We start from the raw sequence: 24,506 nt of genomic DNA on the forward strand, positions 1-24,506 counted from the left end.
TGACAGCAGCTGACTATTCCCATTGTTCTTTTCAGTACAATTAAAGTGACCCCCACCTAAACTCCACTTTTACCCTGAAACCTTGAAACTGGTTGAATCTGCCTTTTGTAACGGATTTTTTTCATGACATGCAGTCTTGCCTTACAAACACTAATTCAGAAAGATCACAGAAAAAGCTAAATGGCAGTAAATAATCCTATTTGATACCTCAACCCCAGACACTGGTCAATTATGGCTTTGCAACAAGAAGAAAACATAACTAAATCCAAACACTGTAATAGCTTCTTCTCTTTCTCTGGGCAGCATCCAGTTCCACTTGGCTAAAGCAAAGCAGCCCCCTTACCCCAGAGCAGTAGTTTATTAATAGAGCCCATTGTGCTATAAAGGGAAAACAGGGGCTATTGCTTATGGATCTGGGGCAAGACAGAGTAGAGGGACAAGGTGTTGACAAGAAACTTTTCATCCAAAGCAGTTCCTGAGGGGGGAAGTGGAAGAGGCTTCTGATTGTAACCCTCCGTTTTCTAATGTGGTGGCCAATATGAGGAGAGCAGGACATAACAGTTCTGGTTAAGACTCGTCTGTGTCTCTTGTGTCGCAGACCGCAGGTCTGCTCTCTACCTCGTCCATTAGAGCCCACAACTATGTGTAATTACAGGAAGGAAAGATGAGCTGTTGACCAGCGAACATTCAAGATTGGATCTGTCCTAGAGGTTTGGGGTCGGGTGGGGGCTTGTGTGCATGTGTACAAAATATGTGAATGTGTGTTTGTTTACAATTGTGGCTTGTAGTGTGTGTTTGTGAGGACGGAGAGGAACGAGGAATGGACTGAGTTGGGGGGACAAGAGAGGGGAGTATGTAAGTTTATGCGGTTTGAAGCGGTTTAGACAGGGGACAGATCGTAAACACAAGGAGCGTTGTGGTTGCACCCTAGAAAGACAAGACACTTAGTTGTTTCTGAGCTTGCTTTTTGTGCGCATGAAAAGGATTTATCTATAACAACAGGGGCCAAATACATTCCCAGTGACTGTATGGCCACTGTGGTTCCTTTATGGCAGCTGAAATCAAAACAAACTTTGTGACCAGATATCTAAACACAACAGTTACAGCAAAAAACTCTCTCGGAGGGAGTCAATTACACTCAACGTTTACTCTGTTTATTCAGATCACCACTAGCTGCTACCAAAATGGTGATTTTTTCCCATGCATTCACATAAAACAACATAAATTACAGATGTACAGATAGCAAATACAGTAGGAACAACAACAACACAGTATGTACATGTGGTAGTTATTTCCCTTGGGGCCACACATACTGAAACATAAACAATCATGTCATTGAAAGACACTTTGGACCAAAGTATATCCCATTCATATGGATGTGACATGACACATGAGGTATAGTGGTGATGGTATTAGACCATATATCATACATATGAATTGCAGATGCATGGCATTTCTTTTATGGGCAAATGTTAATGCAACTAAATGTTGTGGCAATTGATTCTACTTAGCGGACCCTGCAATGATAAACTGTATAAAGAGCTGTCTCTTACAAGAGGATACGGACAGTATGAGAAAGTGTGAACACACACTGACAAAATGGGACACAGCAACAGGCGAAGTAGTGATGTATGTGACAGACTCTGCCCATGATGAAGTGCCGACTGTCACACTTCCACTGGCCCAAAACTAACCAAGACAATGACAGACAGAGACCACACACAGATACAAGGACACATGCATACACACTACTCATCTGCCCACGCAAACATGTGCATACACACATTCACTTCTCTCCACACACACGTGCATCTACACATATGAAGAAATATTGAGCCAATATTGAACCCAGAACCTGCTCTGCGTTAGGGCCCATATCTAAATGAGGTGTATTTATGGTCTGACCTGACAAGTTGGAATTGAAGCTGTGTCTTAGCCGCTGCCAAGCTGGCTTCCTCTTCCCCTAAAGTGTGCATGGATTCCCCTGGATCATGTCTTCATACTGGCTCACAGAAACCAGAATGTGGTGTGAGAAGATCTTAAGTAAGTGTCTCTCTCTTTTTGCTGAACGGAGGCATATAAAACCCATTACAGAAGACCAGAGTTAGACTCTTTCACTTGCAGCTGTATGAGCTAGTTGCTGGTGATATAATACAGTACTGGATTGAAATTGTCTAATTGCCAAATTGAGCTAGATTTGCCACTGAGTATACCCTGTTGGTTAGGAACCATTCTGGTTGTGAAAAAATGTCAAGGATGGAAACAGAAGATGAAGTAGCCTCGCAGCAAGGGCCCAGTTCCCTCATTAAGAGAGACTGTCTGATGTGTTAATGTAGTGTATAATGGGATACGCAGAAAAGTTAGTCATCATGTGGATGTTTGCACTTGGTCATGAGGCTGATAGTTGGCAGTATTTCATAGACTGACGTTACCTTTTAAGTGTTGCAAATTACTGTACATTTTGGGGAAAAATATGTAATAGACAGACCAATATTATCCAAAGAGATTTTCCTCCATGGGTTTTGTTCTTTTGTAAATTTTTTTTTTTATTGTTTTTTACCTGGCCTGAAAAGTGAGGTGGTGGGTGAGATCAGCTTCAGTGTTTAACAGGGGCTCTTGGTGGCCTTGTCCACGTATCAGCTGGCTTTCTCTCAGTCCGAGACTCCTCTTTTCTATGTGGACAATTAGTGGATCTGGTAGGTGGCTCCTCATGACAAACAGTGGACTGAAAACCACCTGAAACACAAGATTCATACAATCACCAATCACAGACAAACTCTGCAGAATTAAACCAGCAAGAACAGTTAACTGATGATGAGAGTGAGTGTGAAAGTGTTGAAAATATCATTGCAAACAACAAAAGCAATTTCTGATTTAATATGTCCTCTGTCTGTATATGTTAGGAGAATTTGTTGGTATGGTGTAGGGATTAATATGTTGCTCTCATTATCGAGCGAGAGCATGAGAATCTGGTGCATACTGCAAATAAACACTGTGGTGTTTGTATGGAGGCTACTCACCACTCTTTGCTGCATGTGAGAATCAGGTTCAACAGTGATGAGAGTACACCACACATAAAGCAAGGAGCCACTGGAACAGGGCACCTGAAAGGACATAAATTGGCTGTGAATGGTCTCATTGCTTATTAATCCATTGGTCCAATTTAAAACCTATCAACAAAATATAGTCATACAGAAGCAATACTTTACCTGGGAGGATGTAATATTTTTTAGTACGGTTTGTAACTTACCGCAATTGCAAAAGGTTAACAAAACGAGACTGATCAATCTTACCCAAGGGTATCTTGTTTGTGTTTGTGGTAAGGATGTAAAATATGAATATCTGATGGCTTAAATGCCTTTACAGCCAATTACCCTCAACAGGATATTTATAGCTTCCATCAGTAATGCATTATCATGTCTTGTCCTAAAAATCTCTGTTTCTTGGCCTCTTGCAGTAGTTAAAAGTTAAGTCTCCCTAAGGCCTTGCAACAGAATATTATGGCTGAGGCGACTGACAACTGTTAGTGCCAGATAATGGGCCATTACACGCAGTTAAATCTTAGCAAGATTTAAAGGCTGAGAATGTGCCCACTGAAGGCCGAACACTCTTAATGTGTCACTGGTGTTTGTCCCATTTACTCTTCACTCCTCATTAAAGCCTTGGGATGCCAAGACACATTACAAGTGGTCTAGTTTATGGCAGACGGGGGACTTCATTTACTGGAGGGGACAGCAGAGTGGAGCAAAGACACAGAGTGAACATGCAGTTTTAATATACAAGCCCTTGCAAAACAGCCTTGCTGGGATGAGGGAGTGAAACTTTGGCAAACAAACTCTATAGGTCGGCTCCACTAAAAAACACTCACCACTGGGATAAGGTCATGATGACCTCCTGCACTTGAGACAAGAGTAAAGACACTGCTTTAAAAGACACTTAAGGAGGAGGAAGGTGAGATACGGAAAAGAGTTACTTCAGATAGATTACAAATATAGGAAATCAGCAGCCAGATTAGAACGGAGACAGACAACAACAGGGGAGGGAATTAGAGAGTAGGACAGGTGGACAAGCTGGATGTCAGAGGATGAAGTAAAGAAAGAGAGGAGTTAATAACTACAAGATAGATTAGTGAGCCAGTGTGTGGGTGAGAGTGTAAAACAAAGGGAGGAAACACAAGAGTGAAATAGCAGGAGACAGAGATAGAGAGATCTAAAAACTCAGCTACTAGTCCAGCCAGCTCTCTCATTTGGAGCCAACCCTATGTGTAATGAATGGCCGTCTTAAGAGAAGAGATAACAGCGGAGGTTGGAGTAGAATCAAAGATGTTCACACACACACACACACACACACACACACACACACACACACACACACACACACACACACACACACACACACAGAAGCTGGAGAGGTAGACTGGCTAACTGTAAAGGCTTGTAAAGAAAAAAGAAAAAAAGAGGGACAAAGAAAAGAAAGACAGAACAACAACAAAAACAAGAACAAGAGCAACATCAGGAACAGAGCTGGCGCTAAACCAGTGGTGTGAAAGTGCCTTCAAAGCCTTTCCCTGTGCCCACATATCAGCTAGTGTTTCCTGTCTATGGTTAGTGTTGTTATGAGAGAGCATAAACTGTATTTTCTACCTCTCAACATGGTCGGGTTATTGGTTGTAGAGTCTTTGTAAGCCTATCTGAGGGGAAGATCGCAATCTGTTCTCTAACAGTGAGTAGCAGCATGGAAGCTCTGCCACTGTGGCCACCCAGGAGAAGAGGATCCGGTCACAGTTGGTGGTCCAGTCACCAGCTCCAAACATGTGTGTGCGTGTGTGTGTGTGTGTGTGTGTGTGTGTCGATGGAGAATTGGTTAGAAGTGGTAGTGTGTGCAATGTGTGCGTATCTGTGTTTGCAAGCACATTCAACAGCTTTCATTTTGACAATTCCATATGCAATACAGCTACTACAGTCAATAAATGTGCTTTTTCATCTGCTGGTATACACAGATGATATCCACATTAAAGACGTCTCTTCAAAAATGACATTTGCTATACCTAAGGTAGCCTCCATCAGTAAAGACCGTTCAGATTGGTCTTTGGGAAATGCTTTACTAGACAAAAGGTGAGCTCTAGTTGACCTCATGTATTTAAGTCTTTTTGGTTTGTTCTACCTGTACAACAGAGCTGCTGCTGCCCTTGTCCCTCCTCTCCAGCTGGACATCCTGGGACCAGTCTTCATCTCCTCGAGCTCTCACACACAGTTCTGTCATTTCTGCATCCTCCAGCACATAGGAAGGCATCTTGGCTCCTGCCTCCAGACAGTCGCAGTGTTCTCTAACCACCGTCTGACTGTCAGGACCCACGTAGTGCTGCACCACTCGCAGCTCAATGTCCTGTGTCAGGTAGCTGCACATCACCTGCCGTCCACAGATTATTACCTGTGGGAGAAGGTTTCGTAAGAGAAGTGCCACAATTACAAATCATTTGCTCTTCCCATGTAGAAGGCTATACACACAGAGTCTTAACAAACAGAGATGCACTTACAGTACACACTGTGTTCAGCATTGAGAACAACACAGCAGAATGACCTTATTCCCTACAGTTGCAGGGTCTGTTTTCACAAGCTGGTGTCATTATGATAGAGGGTGTCAGTAAAAAATTAGAGACAATAAAAAACAAAAAGAAATCTGTTTTCCAAGTATACCGTGTGTGACAATTACTAGATAAGGTTGTATAGCTTTTCTCAACAGGAAAATTGCAATAAAAAAAAATAAAAAAAAACTTGCATCACAGAGAGGAGAAAGACACAATAATCATCATCATGTGGCTATGGGGATAAACAATCCTGCAATCAGAAAGAGGTAAGGGGAAAGGGATTCAGCTGCTGTTCTGCCAGCTCACAAGCACTTTGACTGAAGCTGAGGCCCAGAATACACAGTATTTCTACTGTGTGGAAAATATATAGTTGAGTAATAGGGTTGCATTGCACATTTTTACCATAATCAGGAAAGTTATCAAATGTTCTGCAAAAAATTAACATGTGAAAAACTTCAAATTCAACTTGACGACTGCAGTCTGTGCTCTTGTCAAAGGGTTCTGCAGGGTTCTTAACTGTCTGACAGTTTTCTACAGTCACTGTCATCAGTCCATTTACAGCATGCACACAAACACCCCAAGTCTTACATCATGAAGAAAATCCCTCTATTAAATCTTTCTTTTGTTTAATCTTTCGTTTTTCTTTTATAGACAGACTGTCACGTCAGCAGCTAGCTGAAACAAACACACACATCATTGCACAGTTTCTGTAAGAGAATAGGAGAAAGCATGTTTTAGAGAGTATTAAAAAGATTGCATTATTTGTTGCTTTAAAAAAAAGTATTATTGAACATTACATTTAGGATAATGTAAGCTCATTATATTCATTTTACACGTGAAATCATTGATTAAAAAAATACTCAACACAATAATGGATTGTGACAGTAACTGTCAGTAGCTCTAATGCACCTGTCTTTGCAAGTGTTCTCCACAGGCCTTAAAGTGCTAGTTGTGTGCGTGTGTGTGTATGTGGTATTACATGAGAGAGCTTTATAAATATTTAACAGTCAACATACGGGACCAATATGAGTAATTAGGAGGTTCTTACAATAAAAGACCATAGAGAAACAAGACACAGAGGGAGAGGACAGCAGTTTGTAGCACTTTAAGTATGAAGCCCCCCTAAAAAAGAAAACATGAGCTGAGGTATGTTCATGGAGGCAGGAGCCAACTTCCTCTGTAGTGGCAGCAGCTGTCCCACTCTGAGGCTTTTTGTTGTGAATTAGATGTGACCAATGCTCATAGTCTATCATTGGATCCGATGGAAACAAGATGTAATCAAAGTTTGGGACAGATGGAGGCAGGAATGTGAGAAGCCTAGTCTGTTTTGTCTGGAGGATGAGAGGGAGACGTGTGTGACACTTGACACTATTTACATAACAAAGTGTCACAGCTATAATCTGATGGCATCTCTGCATTTTCAGGAATACAGCAACTGCCTTGTAATTGTGGAAAAAAAATCAAACATGATTCATCCCTATTTCTGGTTTATGATTTGGTTTATGCTGGATTGTGATTTCCTGTGATCTTCTTTGTGGATCAATGGAACTCATTGCATTTTTGGATGGCTTAAAGTTCATAAGCTTTGGTTTTATTTCTATAAAACAGATCTGACTAAAACAGAATACAATCTGTTGCTAGCCAAGCAACTACTAAATCATAACATAGAAACAGGAAAAAATGCAAATTAAAAAGTGCTCATCCTGAAATGAGATACAGGGAAAAAGGCCAGGCTTCGTCCGTTACGTAGCAGAGACAAACAAGCCTAAAGTGTTCCTGTCCTCAGTGTAGATCTTCCTTTACAGGTCCCCAGCACGATGTTCTGCAGGATTCCTATATTTTCAGATGAAAACTTTGGTCCTTATTTACTTCTGTGGTGTACTTGCACCACAAATGTTCTATTGTCAATTATAAAGTGTAGCTAGTAATGTGAATCTTATGCCTGGGATTTTCTGCCAATTAAATCTGGGGTTGGTAATGCTCTTCATTATCTCTCCTTTTATTGCTTAAGCTAACTACAAAGCTTCAGTTATAACCATTCTGACCAACCCTGATGTGGCTAGAAGAATTATAAAAAGTACAACTTTCTGTATGCCAGAAGACATTTACCAGGCAATATGAAACATGACAACTCCATGACAACTGAACAAATTCCATCTGCTGATGAAGGCCCCGAGATGAAGTGGAAAGCTCTGGAAAAAGCCGGTGGGCAACTTTTTTTTCGGCAAACCAGACATGTTCCTCGAACAGCAAATGTAACACTTTCATTCCCATATCTAATATCTTAGGTACTATAGCTGAAAAGACATTTATAATGTTTATATGATTTCCTGTGAAGAATGTAAATAAGATGTTACTGAAATGTCTCTTTTCTTGCATATTTTCTCAAAGCTTTTATTTAACAGGAACTGGGAATCATCAAAAACTGGCAGTACCTGCTTCTGGACACCATTGAGCTGCACAACCTTGATGATAAGTGAGGCGGTGCGGCCTTTGTACTGAATGGTTCTCAGTAAAGTTCCCACGTTGTCCACACTGAAGGCCTCCGACCAGCGCCAGTTCCCCCATCCCTCGATGCAGATGTGCAGCAGCTGCAGAATGGGACAGAGCAGGATACACACACAAAAACAGAGACAGAAGACACCAGACATCAGAGGTTAGTCTTCTTGCCCTTTATTTACCCCGAGCAAAAGGCAAGTAAACACAAGAGTCTTTGTTTAGAGGATTCTGGAAGGAGGGGGGAGAGAAGAACAACAAAGTTCCTGTTTACTGGTGCTGAACAGGCCTGCTGCTGTTGGAAGTAGAAATGGAAGGTCGCACACAATAAACTGGCTGGTGGAAAACAGCTGATGTGGAAGATCATTATGGCTGTGTGTGTGTGTGTTTGTGTGCACGTGTGTGTACGTTTGTGTGCACGTGTGTGTGTCTGTGTGTGTGTGTGTGTGTGTGTGTGTGTGCACTTGTGCGGTTGGATGTGGAAGACTTTTCTCCACACATCTAAATAAGAGGCACATAGTTTGGCTCTCAATGTTTTTAGCTTCATATCCATCAATTCAATGTGGAGCACATCCATGTGTGTGGCTGGGTGTAAACACACAGACTCAAGATGACAGCAATAAACAGATGCTGTCCCGTCTTCTGACATTCAAACAACTTTACAGTGGTGACAATTTTCCAACCATTTTCCACATAATTCCTTGTATTGTGGGCCTCAACATGGCAGCAGGGCTGAAAATATGTGAAGAGGCATGATTTCTAAGACAACGACATCTGTATCTGCAAACAGTCTGTAGACCGCTGTTTTAATTGCTTTCCCAGTTACACAATATACACATTGCAATGCACTGACTTAGATTTAATCAAAGTATCATGAACTGCATATTGCTACAGTCTTTGCTGCATGCCCCCTCCACTTAAATTCGTAAACATGCACAACAAAAGGCAAGTGGGCTGGCTAAATGTCCATCATACCTGCACTGCAGTGGGGTCATTCACAGACTATCTGTCCACTTTTCATCACTGGTTACTCAGCTCTACATGACAAGGAAACTCATTTGTCAAACAATGTGAGTGTTGTCATGAGATTATGGTCACAATACGGGAGGAGAATCATAAATATGCAAGAAGATCTAAAGCCTTCTCCCCTCCTGAGGCAGCATGGCTGACCTTCCACCTCACTGAACTCTATGTGTCAGCCCTGCTGCCAACACAACATCAAACTTGCAACAGTTAGAAAGGGAGGGGAGAGAACGTGAGAAAAACAAAGAATGTCAAGACAGAGTCTAGAAAGACAGGGGAGACAGGCAGTGGGGGGAGGGACGGGTTCAACAATCTCCCAGAGGAGTTGCGACCAGACTGAAACACTGAAACACATTTTTGGACATTTACACTTTGGGTCGTTGCTCCAACGTGCTGAACATTTAGCCAATCTGTTTAAAGAAAAACAAATTACTTCTGAGGTCAAAGAGCAGGGGGGGACCCTGGTCAAGACCTTCTATGTTTCTCTCCACTGCAGTCTTTCCTCACTGTTTGAAGACAGATTTCTTTACAATAACATTATTAATCAAAGCCTGAATTCACTTTCTTTCAACATCGTCACTCCTCCCTGTTGGCTGCATGGAAATGACTGAAGTTTCTCAGATCTCTTGCTCAGTGGACTTACTCACAGGGAAAGTGGCGAGTGGTGTAAACAGCCAGGTGGCAGAGGTTAAGGTTAAGCCTGAGGGTGGAGAACCACTAGATGATTCTCTAAACCAGCACCAACAGTATAATCAAGTCCACTTAAGATCACGGTGGTTTGAGGAAAACATTGAAAATAACTGTATTGTGGGATTTTCTGCAATTCTGCTCGCAGTCTCAATTTACATTGCCCTGCTCCTGATGAGCTGGAAACCTTTTAATTTGCATACAACTTGAAAACCTGCCTTAGATTCTTTGTATTGGCCTCAGTCTTCAGATTCTGAGCGAAACAAGAAAACAACAAATTATGGTTCAAATCTTGTGGTGGCAAACTGCAGGTCCCTGCTACGCCTTAGCACCATCTGCGAGGATGGATTTGTTATTTCAACACTTCTCTATTCCTTCCTTTTTTCTCTGTGCACTTTATCATGCCTGTGGCTCAACTTGACCTTTAACGGAGAAGTCATAATAACGTCTCTCCTCAAACTTCAAAAAGCAACTGCCGCTTTTGTTTTAATTCATCACGGCTCTGACTCAGGCAGTAAAAGAAAAAATAACAGCAGTGACACAGATGAACTGGACACGTAGGACAACAAGAATGAAAAATAAGAAGCTGTTTTGCCTCTTTGTGACATATTCCAACTTTTGTGACACTGAGAAAACCCAGTTAACCACATGTAGATAGTTGTTTTATGCACATGAAGTAAGCCATGTCTTACAGTACAAATATTCAACTGAATTGGCGAACTCTGTGAACCGAAGTGTATCTGAAAAAACATGAGCTTTACTCTGAAACAGAAATTCATCACTGATCACACTGCTCTTTGATTAGTAGCATTTCTAAGTGTAAACTGAATACATGACGAACATAGATGTACAAGGCCTAAAACTGGACACTGCAATCATCTCAAGCAGGAGTTAATCTTTCACTGAGTTTTTCATTTTGCTTGTGGTGCCCTCGGGCATGTGAAGAAACCAACACATCTGCTCTCTAATTTTAAGATCTATGACCTCAAGAACCAAAATGATGAAATACCTCCCAGGGCTTTACAGGAGAAAGAAGGCCAAAACTGCCTGTAGTGTATAGTTAGTCACCTTGGCCACGGTGTGAAGGTGACAAACAAAATTAAACTGACGTATAGGAAAAACTTAGGAAAAGTATGAAAGGATAAATTATCTCCTAGTTTCAAAAAAGCCTCAAAGAAATGACTGAGACTTTAGTTAGACAATAACGAGAAAAATATTCATCTCCAATATCTATATCAACTCTGTGATACTTTACTAGTATCTTCACAAAAACAACGATTTGAGGAAAACCAGCCTTCAGCTTGTAACCTCAGATTGTAGTTAAAGTTTAATCTCATCGGCAAATAAATCTTTTTAGAAACTCCTACACTCACCCTCAGCAGCTGGCTCGGAGATGAAGACTTTTCGTCCAAAACCAACTAAGAACCCATCTGTTATATTAAGAGAATTCCCCAAGTTGGGTATTGAGTGAGAAAGAAATGTGAAATTGAAATCTCAATCTCTCTTCGTTTCCCTTTCATCCCCAGGGAGAGATTGATATTATGGTGAGTTGATGGTAACATTTAGCCTCGTGCATATTGCAAGGCTCCTGCTTTGGTACCAGAGTAATCTACATGAGCATTTTAAACTGAGTTTGTGGTTGCAACCACACAAACTATTGTCATTTTGTGACTGCATTGGAATATGTATGGTTCGTTATCAGTTTGACTGATAGTGAGCAGGCTTTAACTAAAGGTCGTGTCATACTGTTGCTTTCCAATAATAACTCTGGCTGGAAGCCTGACAATCCAAATTCTTTGGACTTGACTTGACCAATGGTACTGCTATATCAATAAAACACTCTAAACAAACATAAATCACATTTCACAATCATCAAAATAATCAAAATACAATTATTCATCCTAATTCTTTACAATTTAACTGAACATAAATTACTGAAGTCTTTCAGCTTGACAGTACTTCCCAGGCTTGCATCAAAATGATAGTTTACAGTTACACGTTTGTCCCAGTATAGTAATTTAAATAAGTCATAGATGATTAATCTTAGTTACATGGAGCTGAATCTTGTGATGGATTTGATAATGAGACTGTCCAGCCTTGCCTGACTTGAATAAACTCTGATTTTTGCTCTGATGTCTTTGGTCAGACTGCATAGCAACACTACTGAGATAACTTGCCTTATAGAAATATTGAAAGCTGAAGTTTGATACACTTGATGTAGTACCATGTTACCACTGGGTTTACTGACTTTGACACAATCAAATATGGTTAAATGACTAAAGACACTGTTGAATGTTGAGCACAGAATGACGCGCTGACCTATGTTTTCAAATCAAACACTGCTGAAATAGTGAGTCATCTTAAAGTAACAGAGAACACCTGTCCACTAAAATATCAGATGGACAGAATGATGACATAAAAATCCACAAAGACCATGTTGGGACCATGTATGGCCTTTTCGCAAAATCAGTACCACATGAACTTTTTGAAATCCCATCTCCCAGATTTCAGATTACCATGGAAACTAGACACAGAACCCAAACATGTGACTGACACATTCTGAAATGGTGTTAACTTCTGAGAATTGCCATCACCTCCCTCCTAAACTGTAAGCTATATTCAGTGAGTCAATGAACCAGCCAAATTCCATCCTGGGTACGATGTCATGTCTAATGCCTGCTTCACTGCTTAATCCTGTCCCATGAGAAAATCATTAGCAACAAGGTTTCCTGTAAAAGACAGTAATATATCAGCCAGTCATAACCAAAGCAATGACAACTTTGGAGTAAACAGAGAGTCATTAGGTCATTCATATGGCAAAGGCTTAAGTGTCTGCTTTGGTAATGTGGGTGTCAGGACAAACATGAGCACAGGCAAAGATGGACAGACAAAAACAAACAACAGGAGCTATGCAAAGTCTCTCTCATACACACAGACACACACCAAAAAATCCCTCTAACCCATGTGCTGCTGCAGACAGAACGAGTCACTCCTGCCACTCTAACCTCTATCCGTCTATTGTCCCCTGGCAGGAATGTGCTTGGATACACATAACACAAATTAAGTGTCTATCCGCAGTGGAGATGTAAATCAGCATTCCTGGATGCTGCACAGACAGGCTGACAAAGCTGCAGTGGTCACTGGTTGTCTACCCATTACTACCATTCCTTCATTCCATTTCACTCAGACTATAATAGCATAATAGGAGATTTGAGACGTAGGGACATTGAGTGGAGGTATAAACAACACCAGTAGCTTTGCACACAAGTTTTTATGAAAGGCCCAAAGAAGCTGTGGCAAGCCTTAGATAGCTGATTAAAATCATGTGAGTTTAATGTCATATACCAAAAGTTGAAAAATAGTTTGACAAGTCTCTGTACTGCCGATCGTATTTAATGTTATACAGACGTACATGAAAAAAAGGGGATGAGGAACAGAGGCCTGTCTTGTCTGGTGAAATTACTTTGGGAACAAGGAGCTTGCTAGCCACCTAACAAATGAGAAACAGGTTTAATACCCAGACAACAAAACAAAAGAATATGGATTACTTTGTCCTTTACAAAAAATTTGTATGTGAATAAAAATATGAGACTGGGAGAGAGACACAACAGCATCCATGCCAGGGCAGTGAGGGCTAACCCACGTAACATGAGGGAATTATGGTGGCTTTAACAGCTGTCTGCAAGGCTTCTCTTCTCCTTGGCTCCCTCTTTCTGACAAAAGAAGCAAAGCAGTGCAACATCAAAGCCCAGATTTGCAAGTCTAAGAAGCGGTTTGAGAGCTGGAAGAAGGTACAGAGAGAAGGCATTGTGTGGGTCCGTGGTTGACAGAGGAGACGTTAAGAGGTTTATGCTTGACTAACATTGTTCCATAGTTCTCCCTCTGGTTTCTACTAAGGCATCTTAGACATCCAAGGCCTCAAGGGTTCCAGGAGACACAGACGCGGCAAGTGCCTGCACCAAATGAAGGGAACTGACAAAAGGAGAACTGTCTGGGAGGAGAGAGGTTTGAAAACCACATGGTGGGGGGATGTAAGAGTCAGTGGTCGAGAACCCTTGGAAGGACAGAGACCTTGTGTCAGTCTAAAAACAAACAAAAAAAAACTATAAAAAAAACCTTGCCATGACCTGCTGTAGGAACACAAAAGAAGGAAACTTCCTGTACAGTATGTTTTTCTCGCGCACACACACACACACACACACACACACACACACACACACACACACACGTTTTGCAATTTCACGCAAATGATTAAAAGTTGTTCCACTTCACAGCAGTTGCATTACTTCTTGGTTGAACAGTGGGGTAGTTGCTTGTATGCAGAATTGAACGCTAACACTTTAGATTTGCTGTATTGAAAAGACAGGCCCCACAGTAGGAACTCAATGCAACAAAATCACAATAAAGTGTACCCTAGCTTTAATGAGATTCAAGTCTTTCATCTTTTTTAATACTTCCATATCTCCACCTGTATTTTGATGACAGACTTAATCCTGCTCGGCATGGAAAACACAATAAATTGTACAGATTTCTGGAGGGATGGTCTGCCATTCTTACAATGTTTTTTTTAGGTGCTCTTGGCTGGAGGAGTTGTGCCCTTCCAGCTTTACCTTTAAAATACCCCAAAGCTGTAATTTTGGATTCAAGTCAAGTGACATACTTGGCCAAAACACAGTTTTCACTTTTTTCTTCTTTAGAAAGTCCTGTGTGATTTTGCCAGTGTGCTTGAAATTGTAACTGCATTTTAATGTTTCTTCTCTGCCAAGGTTCTGGAGACTGGAAGTCATCTTGTCAGCCACTGTTTTAGTATATCTATTCATGGTGCTATCTAGAAATGCCATTTCCTGAACACCGTTTGCACTCATGCAGCCCTATATTATCACACTCCCACCTCTGTGCTGTACTGTTGGGTCTATGCATTTACTGTGGTAGTCTCTGCTAGGTTAATGCTGGATCCCATCTGAGCCAGAAAAATTAACCTTGCTCTCATCTGACCAAACAATGTGGTCTTTACATTCAACAGGATTCTTCTCATGTTCTCTAGCAAAGTTCAATCTGCCAAATTTGTGCCACAGAGCAAAAAAATTATTGTTATTTTTCCTCCCTTAAATGAGGTCCACAGCGATGAAGCTATGTAATGTTTTTTGCACTGCGTGAGCTGTCACACACACTGTGGCCTCTACTGATAATCCAGTCTGAAGCACTGACCATTTGTTTTTCAGAGCTAGATTGTGCAAGCAGTGCTCGGTCTGTGGTTTTATTTGAAAAAGATGGCTCTAAGTAGCTGTAACTATGACCTGGTTACTGCTGTAACCGTGTTATGACTGACTTTCAATTGGTCACTGTATCCTTTGTGTATAGTACAAACACTAGCATACATAGTGTCAATCACAGCATGTTCAGGCTAATATTCACCCAGACATTCAGCCTCTCTATCTGCCCAGTCCACCAGACTTCTAACACATACTGTACATAAACACCTTTGTGACAACAAACACAAGTAAACACACACTGGACATTCAAATGAAGAAAAAGTGGTATGCTCTTGATAGCAGGCAGACTAGGAGAAGGGGAGACCTCAGTCACCCATACCATGACCACAACTAGAGCGCCTCTAAACTGCCAGCGACTGTGGGCTGACTGCAGCCTCACTCAGACAACATGAATGCGATTGATGTCTCCGCTGGTTTTGACAATGCAATGTACAATGCAATGTCGCACTTCACTACAGAGAGGCTTGCTACACTGCAATGAAACCACAGCCGCTCCCTCTAAAGAACAAATGCAGCATGGGTTAACCCTGTACAGCTACCCCTAACCACAGAATGGTTGATTGTGTAATGAAACTTAAGCCCAGAAAAATGGGAAAACATATCACCACAACATGCTCATAGACGAAAGAGTTTTCTCCTGGTGCCAGTAGCGCATGTGCATTATTGTCTTTCTCTGACTCTACCTTGACACAGTTCTTAGTGCTTTTCAAACATATGTGGGATATAATATTTATTTAATAAGTAGAACAAAAAAATTAATCTTATATTTATAGCTGCTTCTTTTGAAATTCTTCTATGGTGCAAGCATGATATCCAACAAAAGGCCTTTCTACGTGCATGGGTGTCCTGTGAATGTGACCGGCAGTACTACAGATCCCACCATGCCTAAGTCACAGCCCAGTGCTGCTCCTGTGGGACTGGCCGCACTGTACAGGGGCACTGTCCATGGTGCTGAACCCAGGGCAGCACCAGTGGGACCACAATGCTCATATATTCTTCACCTGCACCTTCCTGTGTGTGAAGCTCCAGCAGTAGGCTGGTTAGACAACATGGAGCAGAAAGAGAGGGTAACTGAGGGTAACTGCAGGTGGAGCCCTTCTATTAATTTAATGATGCCGAGTTTTAAAAGCCATTACTTGCACGCGTGAATGAAAAACAGTGTTATATGAGCCACATTTATTCCATTACAGTCTATCCCACAACAGTACCAAACAGCTTATGAAAATGAAAACATTTTGTCCTGATGTCACCTTTTCAATGTCGTGTATTCAAAACATTCCGGTTTGTAAAACAAAGTGGAAACACAAGGTTGTTAAGTTCCCACAATGGAAAAGAACGAGCTGGGGTGCGGACTCACAGCCGTGGGCAGGAGATGATGTCCAAAAGAAACTCACCACCTGCATATTTCGATTTGTGTGGTGACTATGCAGTGCTTGGTGTGTTGAACAAGTCTAATCCTAATCTAATTTTTGTTTGAGAAATGATTTCCCCTGACAAATACAGTTCCTTTTGATTTAATGCTTCTGCAAAACATTAAACAGCATTTTACTGTAGATCACAGGATTGCAGATTTGAACCACAGCTATACTTTTGACTCCTTACTCAAATATCTTCCATGGTTTTTATTACTTTATTATTATCTTTTAACCTTCACTGACTAATGAAAGACATCGGCCACAGTGAGACACTGCATTCTGTAACTGACATCATTGTACAACCAGAGATGGTGAACTTGTTAAGACTGGGATCTCAACTGAATAAATCTGCTGTCGCAAAGCAGCCCAGGGTCATTAAAACATACCAACACTTTTGTCATGTGGAGACCAACCAGAAACATTTTTGCTGCCCAAACAGGGTTCCAACCCATGGTTTTAAGCCCCTTTGTTGTAGTTTCGAGGCCAAGGATTTGATGGAGAGGATGAAAACATAATTTGCAAACTGCTAACACATTGGCATGTTTAAAAAGATTTATATAGGAAAACAAATCTGAGATTCTAGCAGCACAGCTCTCATCAACATGATAATTAAATGAATTTCCTCATGTCAGAGGGAGAGCTTCCTCTGGGACAAACTTCATAGGCAGTGGAATTACTCAAATATACAGTATATACACAAACAGAGTCACGACAGACTAATGGCTCATCACATATACACCGAAGCTCACATCATGTCAGTAAAAGTGAGAAAACAAACGCTTCTGAGTACAGTTTGGAAGGAAGAGCAAGAATGGAATATACAGAGATAAAAGAACAAGCATGTGGGAAAGGTGGAGAATGTCCTCGCTACATTTTTCATGAAAATCTTGGCTGGTGTAGAGCTGAGCAATGAAATACATTGTTTTTAAAGGTTAGATGAGGACGAAATGGTGGGTTACAAAAAGAAGAGAATGGTTTCCTAGAATATTCAAGAGTCGTTGATTTCAAAAATTACTGGCAACATTATATTGTTGAAACATTTTCTCTGTCTTTGCAATATAAGACAAACTTGAGGTTGAGAACTTCTTGAGACATATTGTATTAATCACTAATCAAGCCTTTTCCCAACAAGCAAGGCTGGAAGAAAATGTTTCATCTCTCCAGTGACATTTCCCAAGAACAAATACTCACAAAAGTGCCAATTTCTCAAAACAAAAAAACAAACAAACAAGCAAAACAAAAAACAAAAACAAACAAACAAAAAATACTTTGGAGACCAGGAAGGGTAAATGGTGTACAAGAGATTGTGTATACAGGCCTGCTGTACGGTGATGCATCAAGGCCTTTGGATTATATATACAGTGAGCTTTTGAGAATTAATAGCCTTTTGCACTGGAGGTCCAGCTGTGGATGGAACAGTTACTAGGGATAACAGGCCCAAAACACCCTGGCGCTGAAGTGTAATACAACATGACAAAGTGATAACATAAACATGAGATTACCTGTGACCTCTGACAGGTTTAATGATTTGTGTGTATGTAATTCCATCTTGCTGATTATTAGTTCCATTAAGAATATCAAAATATCTTGTCATAGCCAACATAAATGACACAAATACAGGTTAAACAAAAGTTTGGCCCTGAGTCACATGCTACATCTTGAAGCCACGGACCTTGGTCTTCACAATAAAAAAACTGGGATTCTTTCTTTGTATGTCACTATGGTGGGCCATTTAAAAAAATATCCAGACATTTACAGATAACAGGATAAAAACACAATGTGTGAGCTGAGCGAGTGGTGGGTAGCATGTATAGGAAAAGCCATATTACCACTGACAGAAGGTGCATTGGCCACACTTGGAAAATGACAACATGCAAAATTCACTGTTCACACAACCTTGCATAAAAAAACCCACAATGCTAAGTGCTTCTAACTTCGAAAGCAATCAAAGTGAATATGTAAGTAAATATAAGATAGGTCCAGCATGTTTGGCCTGGACCTGATGGGACTACCACAGTTGGACCAACACTAACAATGCTGACCTTTCATTATGCTTTTTAAACATTCTGTTGGCTAAATTAAACTGTTTTTTTTTTTTTTTTTTTAAAGAGTATTTATTATTTATTCCTCAATTTTCTTTCTTTTCCTTTTTTTTATTATTATTATTTTTTGGCATATTGGTTGAGCTGTGCTGACTAAGAAGTACACACTCAACATTTACCACACAACCTGGCTCAGGAATGTGAACTGTCCAAAGCCCAGTCAGGCTGTAACCTCAGCTGGGGAGGCCTCTTAGGACCGACTTAGCTTCTGACGAACTGACTCACACACAATTTGTATCTTGTTGCCATAGACACAATATGTTGTAAAAACCAAGAACTTCTATTTTTTTCATTCAACCAATATATTTGACATTTTTTTGACAAAGGCTTTTCCTTATTAATCATCATGGTGAAATGTGTCTGTGACCGTCAGGATAGATGACTGTATTGTTACAGTCTTGAACAATTAATAATGACTCAGTGGGGGCAAGATTTTCATGAATCACAAGTTCATGTTACTCTACATGAGTGTGAGCTTGGACACAAACCAGTATCAAACTGTAACTCAGTGAGCAGCCAACGTACAACCGGTGTCTAATGATACAGTTTTCACCTTCACCTTCCGTAATTCCTGTAAGTACATGTCAGTTTAATACAGTCAGACTTCTGCACCTAACCCAGCTCTGAGGATAAACAATAAGAGAGTGTAGGTTTTCTCCAGGGGTCAAAATGGAGAGCGGCCCCTTTCATCGGCTTTTCTCTTTCCCTTTGTCTGATCAGTCAGTGAGTGGGTTGACCTGACTGGAGGTAATATCTCCCTGAGGATCTGCCTAATCTACAACAGTTAAAGCCACAATCTTGGATGAACAGTGCAACTAAACCACTTCACTTGAGGGCAGTGTTTCTTAAACAATGGGCCAGGACAGTGAAATATTAAAGTTTACTTGACAAGATACATATTTAATAAATTTATTTTGAATTATGAGCTGTAAACACTGAACTGTTTTCAGTTGAAAACACTTGTATAAGACTGTGGCAAGTAAGAAACAAGACACAGACTATACGCGCAACTCCTAATGCATAAACACTGACACACAAATAAAGACGCACACATACAACTGAGCACATATCCTCCACTGATGTAAGAATGTTCCTTTACTCTCTTCTGTCTCTCTCTCACACACTCTCATACCAAATACCGCCCTGTCATGCCTGCTTCCAACAACATGGCCAATCTAACCGCAAACTAATAGTCTGGGGCTGCTATCTCCAGCACATTACCCCTGGGAACCACACACACGCACACCAACACAACGCTGACTCTCACACATAAACACATGGCCCAATACCAAATACACACACACACACAGACAAATGCACTAACATGCAAAGACACACATTCGGGAAGAGAGAGGGTAAAACTCTACTGTGGAAGCCTGCTGCTGGAGTAAATTTATTCAAATTGGGAATATTCCTTGTAGGCACTTAAAAAGTCCTTCCCAAATCCAGGGGGCTTTTTACGCCCCTCTCCCTGCTAACCACACTAACCACAGGGATTTCCATCAGCCAGGCTGCATCCTGTACCGAGGAGCGAGATATTTCAACCATCCACACCACACCACACGCCAGAGCCCTGAAAAACAGCAGGGTGGGGACGGTGAGTGTGTTTGCGTGAGATATAAACTGTACGTAATTACAGAGCGTGTGTAGTTATATGCAAGATCATCCTGATGTTTTCTTAACAGACGTATCAATCTATCTGTATTTATTCCTCCATTTCCATCTATTGCTCTCTTTTTAAAAACGTAATATAACATGATTATGCTTATTAACATTTTCACATTGGCTGGTAAATGCTGAGGTGTGAAGGCATGCTGAGCCTGAAAGAGACAGACTAGACCAAGAGGCCTGACAGACTCCAGGCCTTAGGAAACATTTTATCACACTGTGTATGTGTAGGTCCCAGTGTGCACACAGGGGTATGAGTTTGCTCAAGTGTGAGACGACAGCAGGCTAAGGACGTGACTGCCTCAATCAACCCTTTCACTGCTTCTCATGGTTATGACTGACAGCAGAAACAGAGTGGTGGAGAAGGTGGAAGGAAGAGAAACAGAGGAGCAGTGAGAGGGAGTGTGACCTGAGCTGAGGTTCATGTTTCACTGCGAAAACACACCGCTTGAATGTTCTTCTGAGAGAAGTGACAGACATTCAAAGGTATGTCAACATCATGGGAAGTGTACAGTGGTTAGATGGCTCAGGATTGTACACATTAAGCACTCTTCTTTCACACACTGACACACAAAGACACACACAGGAGATTGCAGGACTTAAAATATGCCTCCCAGCTTTAGTTCAAGCTGAAACAACAGCTTGCCTATTAGTCTTTTTCTTTCGTCTGACTCATTCAGTGTTTATGAACTGGGCAAAGAAGTAAAGGACTTAAGGTGTAGCAAGCTACTTATCTACACTTCATTGATGGGCTGTTTGTTGCATCACAAACAGATGCACAAGCAAATGAGAAATGGCGAAGGTGGGAGGAACAGAAAAGATAGTAAGCAGACACATTTTTGGCTGTGCTGCCACTGTAGAATTCTCTAAGCCAATCTGTAAGTGCTAAGAGAATGGCTCATCTTTTACCCCTGCTTCCTTTTTTCCATATCCTCTTGTTTTTCTCAAGTAGGGCTGTACAGTATCTTCCTTGGCAACTCTGTGCTACCCTCATTTTGAATTTCTCATGTTCCTCTGTCCATTCTTCCCCCATATATCCTTCTCCACTTCCACAATCTCTCTTTCTCTACTCATCCGCCTCTCTTCAAGATGATCTCATGTCCAGTGAGTTCTCAGGGGAGCTCAAGAGAGAAACAGGGATAGATTACTTTACAACAGCAAATTAGTAGCTCTGGCTTGTGTGTGTGTATGTGACTGCCTGGGAGACAGGTCAGCTGGGACACGCACATCATACCAGAACCATGAGGACAGGCTGATGGCCTGCCTTCTCGACAGGCCCCAGGCCTCCCACACAAGACAAGATTGGCCATGAACACCAGGGGCGAGGAGACATTACTTTAATATGTGTGTATGTGTGTGTGTGTGTGTGTGTGTGTGTGTGTGTTTGGGGGGGTGGGGTGTGGGGGAGGGGTGTGGGGTAAATGTTGGGCAAAGAGGCAATGCTGGGAGGTAGAGATAAATGAACCCTGGGGAAAGTAATGGCAATAATAGTAGTTTGGGTTTAAAGAGGCATGGGAGAATAAAATTAGGGTTGGGAGAGCTATGTATATAGTCAGGATAGTCAGGAGAGGGAACAGAGTCAAACCAGAGGTGCTGACAGAGCAATGTGACCATGGATAATGTAAGGAAGGTAGAAGGTACACAAAGGCAGCTGTGTAACACACAAAGAGAAGGGACTTGAAGGCCAAAAAACTGACTAGGCCAGATGTGGAAAAAGACTTCAGGGGTAATCCAAGGCCATGATCCCAAAAGTGAGGACAGCACTTACTGGGGTGTGATGGAGATTAAAAGGACAAAGATGCCTTTTAGTCCGAGTCCAAGACAGCACAGGATATGTAGGTAGAGGCCAATGCCAGGGCAGAGCTAATGAACTCAGCCACCATGGTTGTAACCACAAGAACAGAGGATTGTGCCTCAGGGGACTGAGAAAGGGACAAGGACAATGCTGGGAAGCTGTGTGCTGTTGTTGGAGAGTCTTAAGAGAAAGGCACAAATGTCCAAAGGAGACCCCGAAACAGTATGGAGGCCAGAGACTGTCCAGGTCTACTGATCTCATCGAGCTGATGGAGTTGAAGCATCACGAATAAAAAGAGACCTGGACTGAGTCGACATCAAGGGGACGTTGTACTGCTATGTTTGCTAACCTATGGCTTAGGGTGTGAGGCCTGAAATGGGGTTTGGCCTGTGTCTGGTGGGTCCCTACAGTGCATGGCAAGAAAAGACACAGAATACTATGCATAGCATTAGAGTATTCCCAGTATGAGTGAGCTAATTGCATTGTGGGTCCCAAGCTAAAAAGTGTTTACTGATGTACTTGGAAAGGTTAGAGCATTGGGGGATGGGGAGGGGATGAAAGCATGTAAAAAAAAAGTGGATGGGAACAAGACTTGGCTATGGCTCTAAATGGAACCCAGACAACCGCACAATGGAAGAAAGCACAGGTCTTCTGGCTGAATCAGTGTGAGGACAGAACAGACAGCTGACCTGACACAAATGTCATCAGTAGGTTGAGGTCCATCATTTAAACAAGAACGATGGCCAGCCCTGTTTGAAGGAACTCTGAACCAGTATTTCCTAATAAAAAAAAAAAAATAAAAAAAAGTGGTCATGTACTAAAACCTGGGATTTGGATAATAGGCAGAGGCATGGGTGACACAAACAAAGATTGACTGGCCCCCCATATACAGGCCTAAAAAAGAAACAAGGGAGGATAAACTCCTGGTGACTGTTATATAATGTAATTGCCGGTTAAGCATAATGTACATTTTTGTCACTTTAATTTACATTCAAGTATATATGTAGTCTTTTAATCCCAGCTAGTTGTTGTTGCATATGATATGCAAATGACTTGGGGGTTAATAAATGATAGCTCTGAAGTTTTGCTATAAAATAAATATACTTATACAATTACAGTACAAATGGAACCTGAAAAAGTCAAATGTTAAGTACAGAATAGGAGGTGAGGTTAGAAATACATCTGAAACAGGAGAGACGTCAGGGGGCTACATGTGGAGAGCAGATAGAAAAAGGAACGCTTACAAGAAAGAGTAGGGGGGCCTGAGGAATGATGGCTTGTGATGATCAGAGTTGTTTTAGACACTCCACGGCATCATGGGACTTAAGCAAAACAGCACAACCACTTATGACTCCGCCTGGAAACTGATTTGCAAGAGCTACAAAAACACACTTGCAGGACCAAGTAACCGTTAAAGAAATACAACCCTTTTTCTTATCAGTGTCACTATTTTTATAACCCCAAAATGTAATTAGGAGTGTTTGCTACAATTTGCTGAGGAGGACACATTGGCAGGCTTTTTATCATCAAGCTCAAAGTTAGCTGAGTGTTTTTGGCAAAGCTGGACTATTTCTTATTTATCTAGTTTCACAAATCATGTTCATCTTGAGAACACATATTTCATATACCACAAACACATGAAGGAATAACACATGACAGAACCATCTTGGAATCACATTCTTCATCTATGATGATATTTGGCCCACTCGGACAATCTTTCATCCAAAATATCCTTGAAAATACAGGTCATTTTGACTCACTGCTAAAATGAGATGTGAGGTTCACTTTGCCGATATGCCAGATTGCCACTCACAAAGTGTGTGTGTGTGTGTGTGTGTGTGTGTGTGTGCAGGCGAGAGTGAGGTAAGAGCACAGATTAACCATGGTCGATGATTAATACAACTTGACTTACTGACTTACTGCGAGCAATTATGGCCATGTCTTTTCTCAAGCTTGACTTTCTCACACTCGCCATGGAACACATGGGGGTCCTGAAACATGTGCGCACCAAACACACACACATATGCCACAGATCGCCAGCCCACCCTCTACTCAACCTCAAAACCACAAAGGGTTAAATATAATCAATCTTCTTTAACAATGCTGTCAGGGCACTGTCTGAGAATGCTGACAGAAACACACAGATAGTGGCTGCGCACTGATGACGGGGTGTGTGTGTGTGTGTGTGTGTGTGCGTGTGTGTGTATACACCTCTGTGAGCCTGTGGACAGAACTTTTATGCCTCAGTCAATGAATATGAATTTGTGTGTGTAAGCCATTGTTTTTCCACACATGTACTGCATGTGTGTATTCACATGTGTATTCAGGTGTATATGATCCAAAGTGTGTGTGCCCAAGTTTACTGAGGCACAATCTTTGCATTATGTTTCTGTGTATGTACTGCATGCTACCACTCTATTCTGTATACCATGTGTGTCAATGCTTCTGGATGTGCGTGTT

The 24,506-nt window shown here is 41.4% G+C and overlaps 1 protein-coding gene across 1 annotated transcript in view; it reads right to left on the minus strand.

Annotated features, from left to right (window-relative positions):
- Positions 1–24,506, minus strand: part of vps13b (vacuolar protein sorting 13 homolog B) — a 324,549-nt gene that overhangs the window by 23,470 nt on the left and 276,573 nt on the right. Inside the window, exons 47-50 of the mRNA XM_008292112.1 lie at positions 8,023–8,178; positions 5,164–5,430; positions 3,021–3,104; positions 2,561–2,736 (exon numbers count right to left, since the gene is read on the minus strand). Of these exons, the coding sequence (XP_008290334.1) occupies positions 2,561–2,736; positions 3,021–3,104; positions 5,164–5,430; positions 8,023–8,178 (683 nt within the window). The remainder of the gene's footprint in view (positions 1–2,560; positions 2,737–3,020; positions 3,105–5,163; positions 5,431–8,022; positions 8,179–24,506) is intronic.

Source organism: Stegastes partitus, unplaced genomic scaffold, assembly GCF_000690725.1.
Source record: "Stegastes partitus isolate 25-593 unplaced genomic scaffold, Stegastes_partitus-1.0.2 Scaffold18, whole genome shotgun sequence".
NCBI lineage: Eukaryota > Metazoa > Chordata > Actinopteri > Pomacentridae > Stegastes > Stegastes partitus.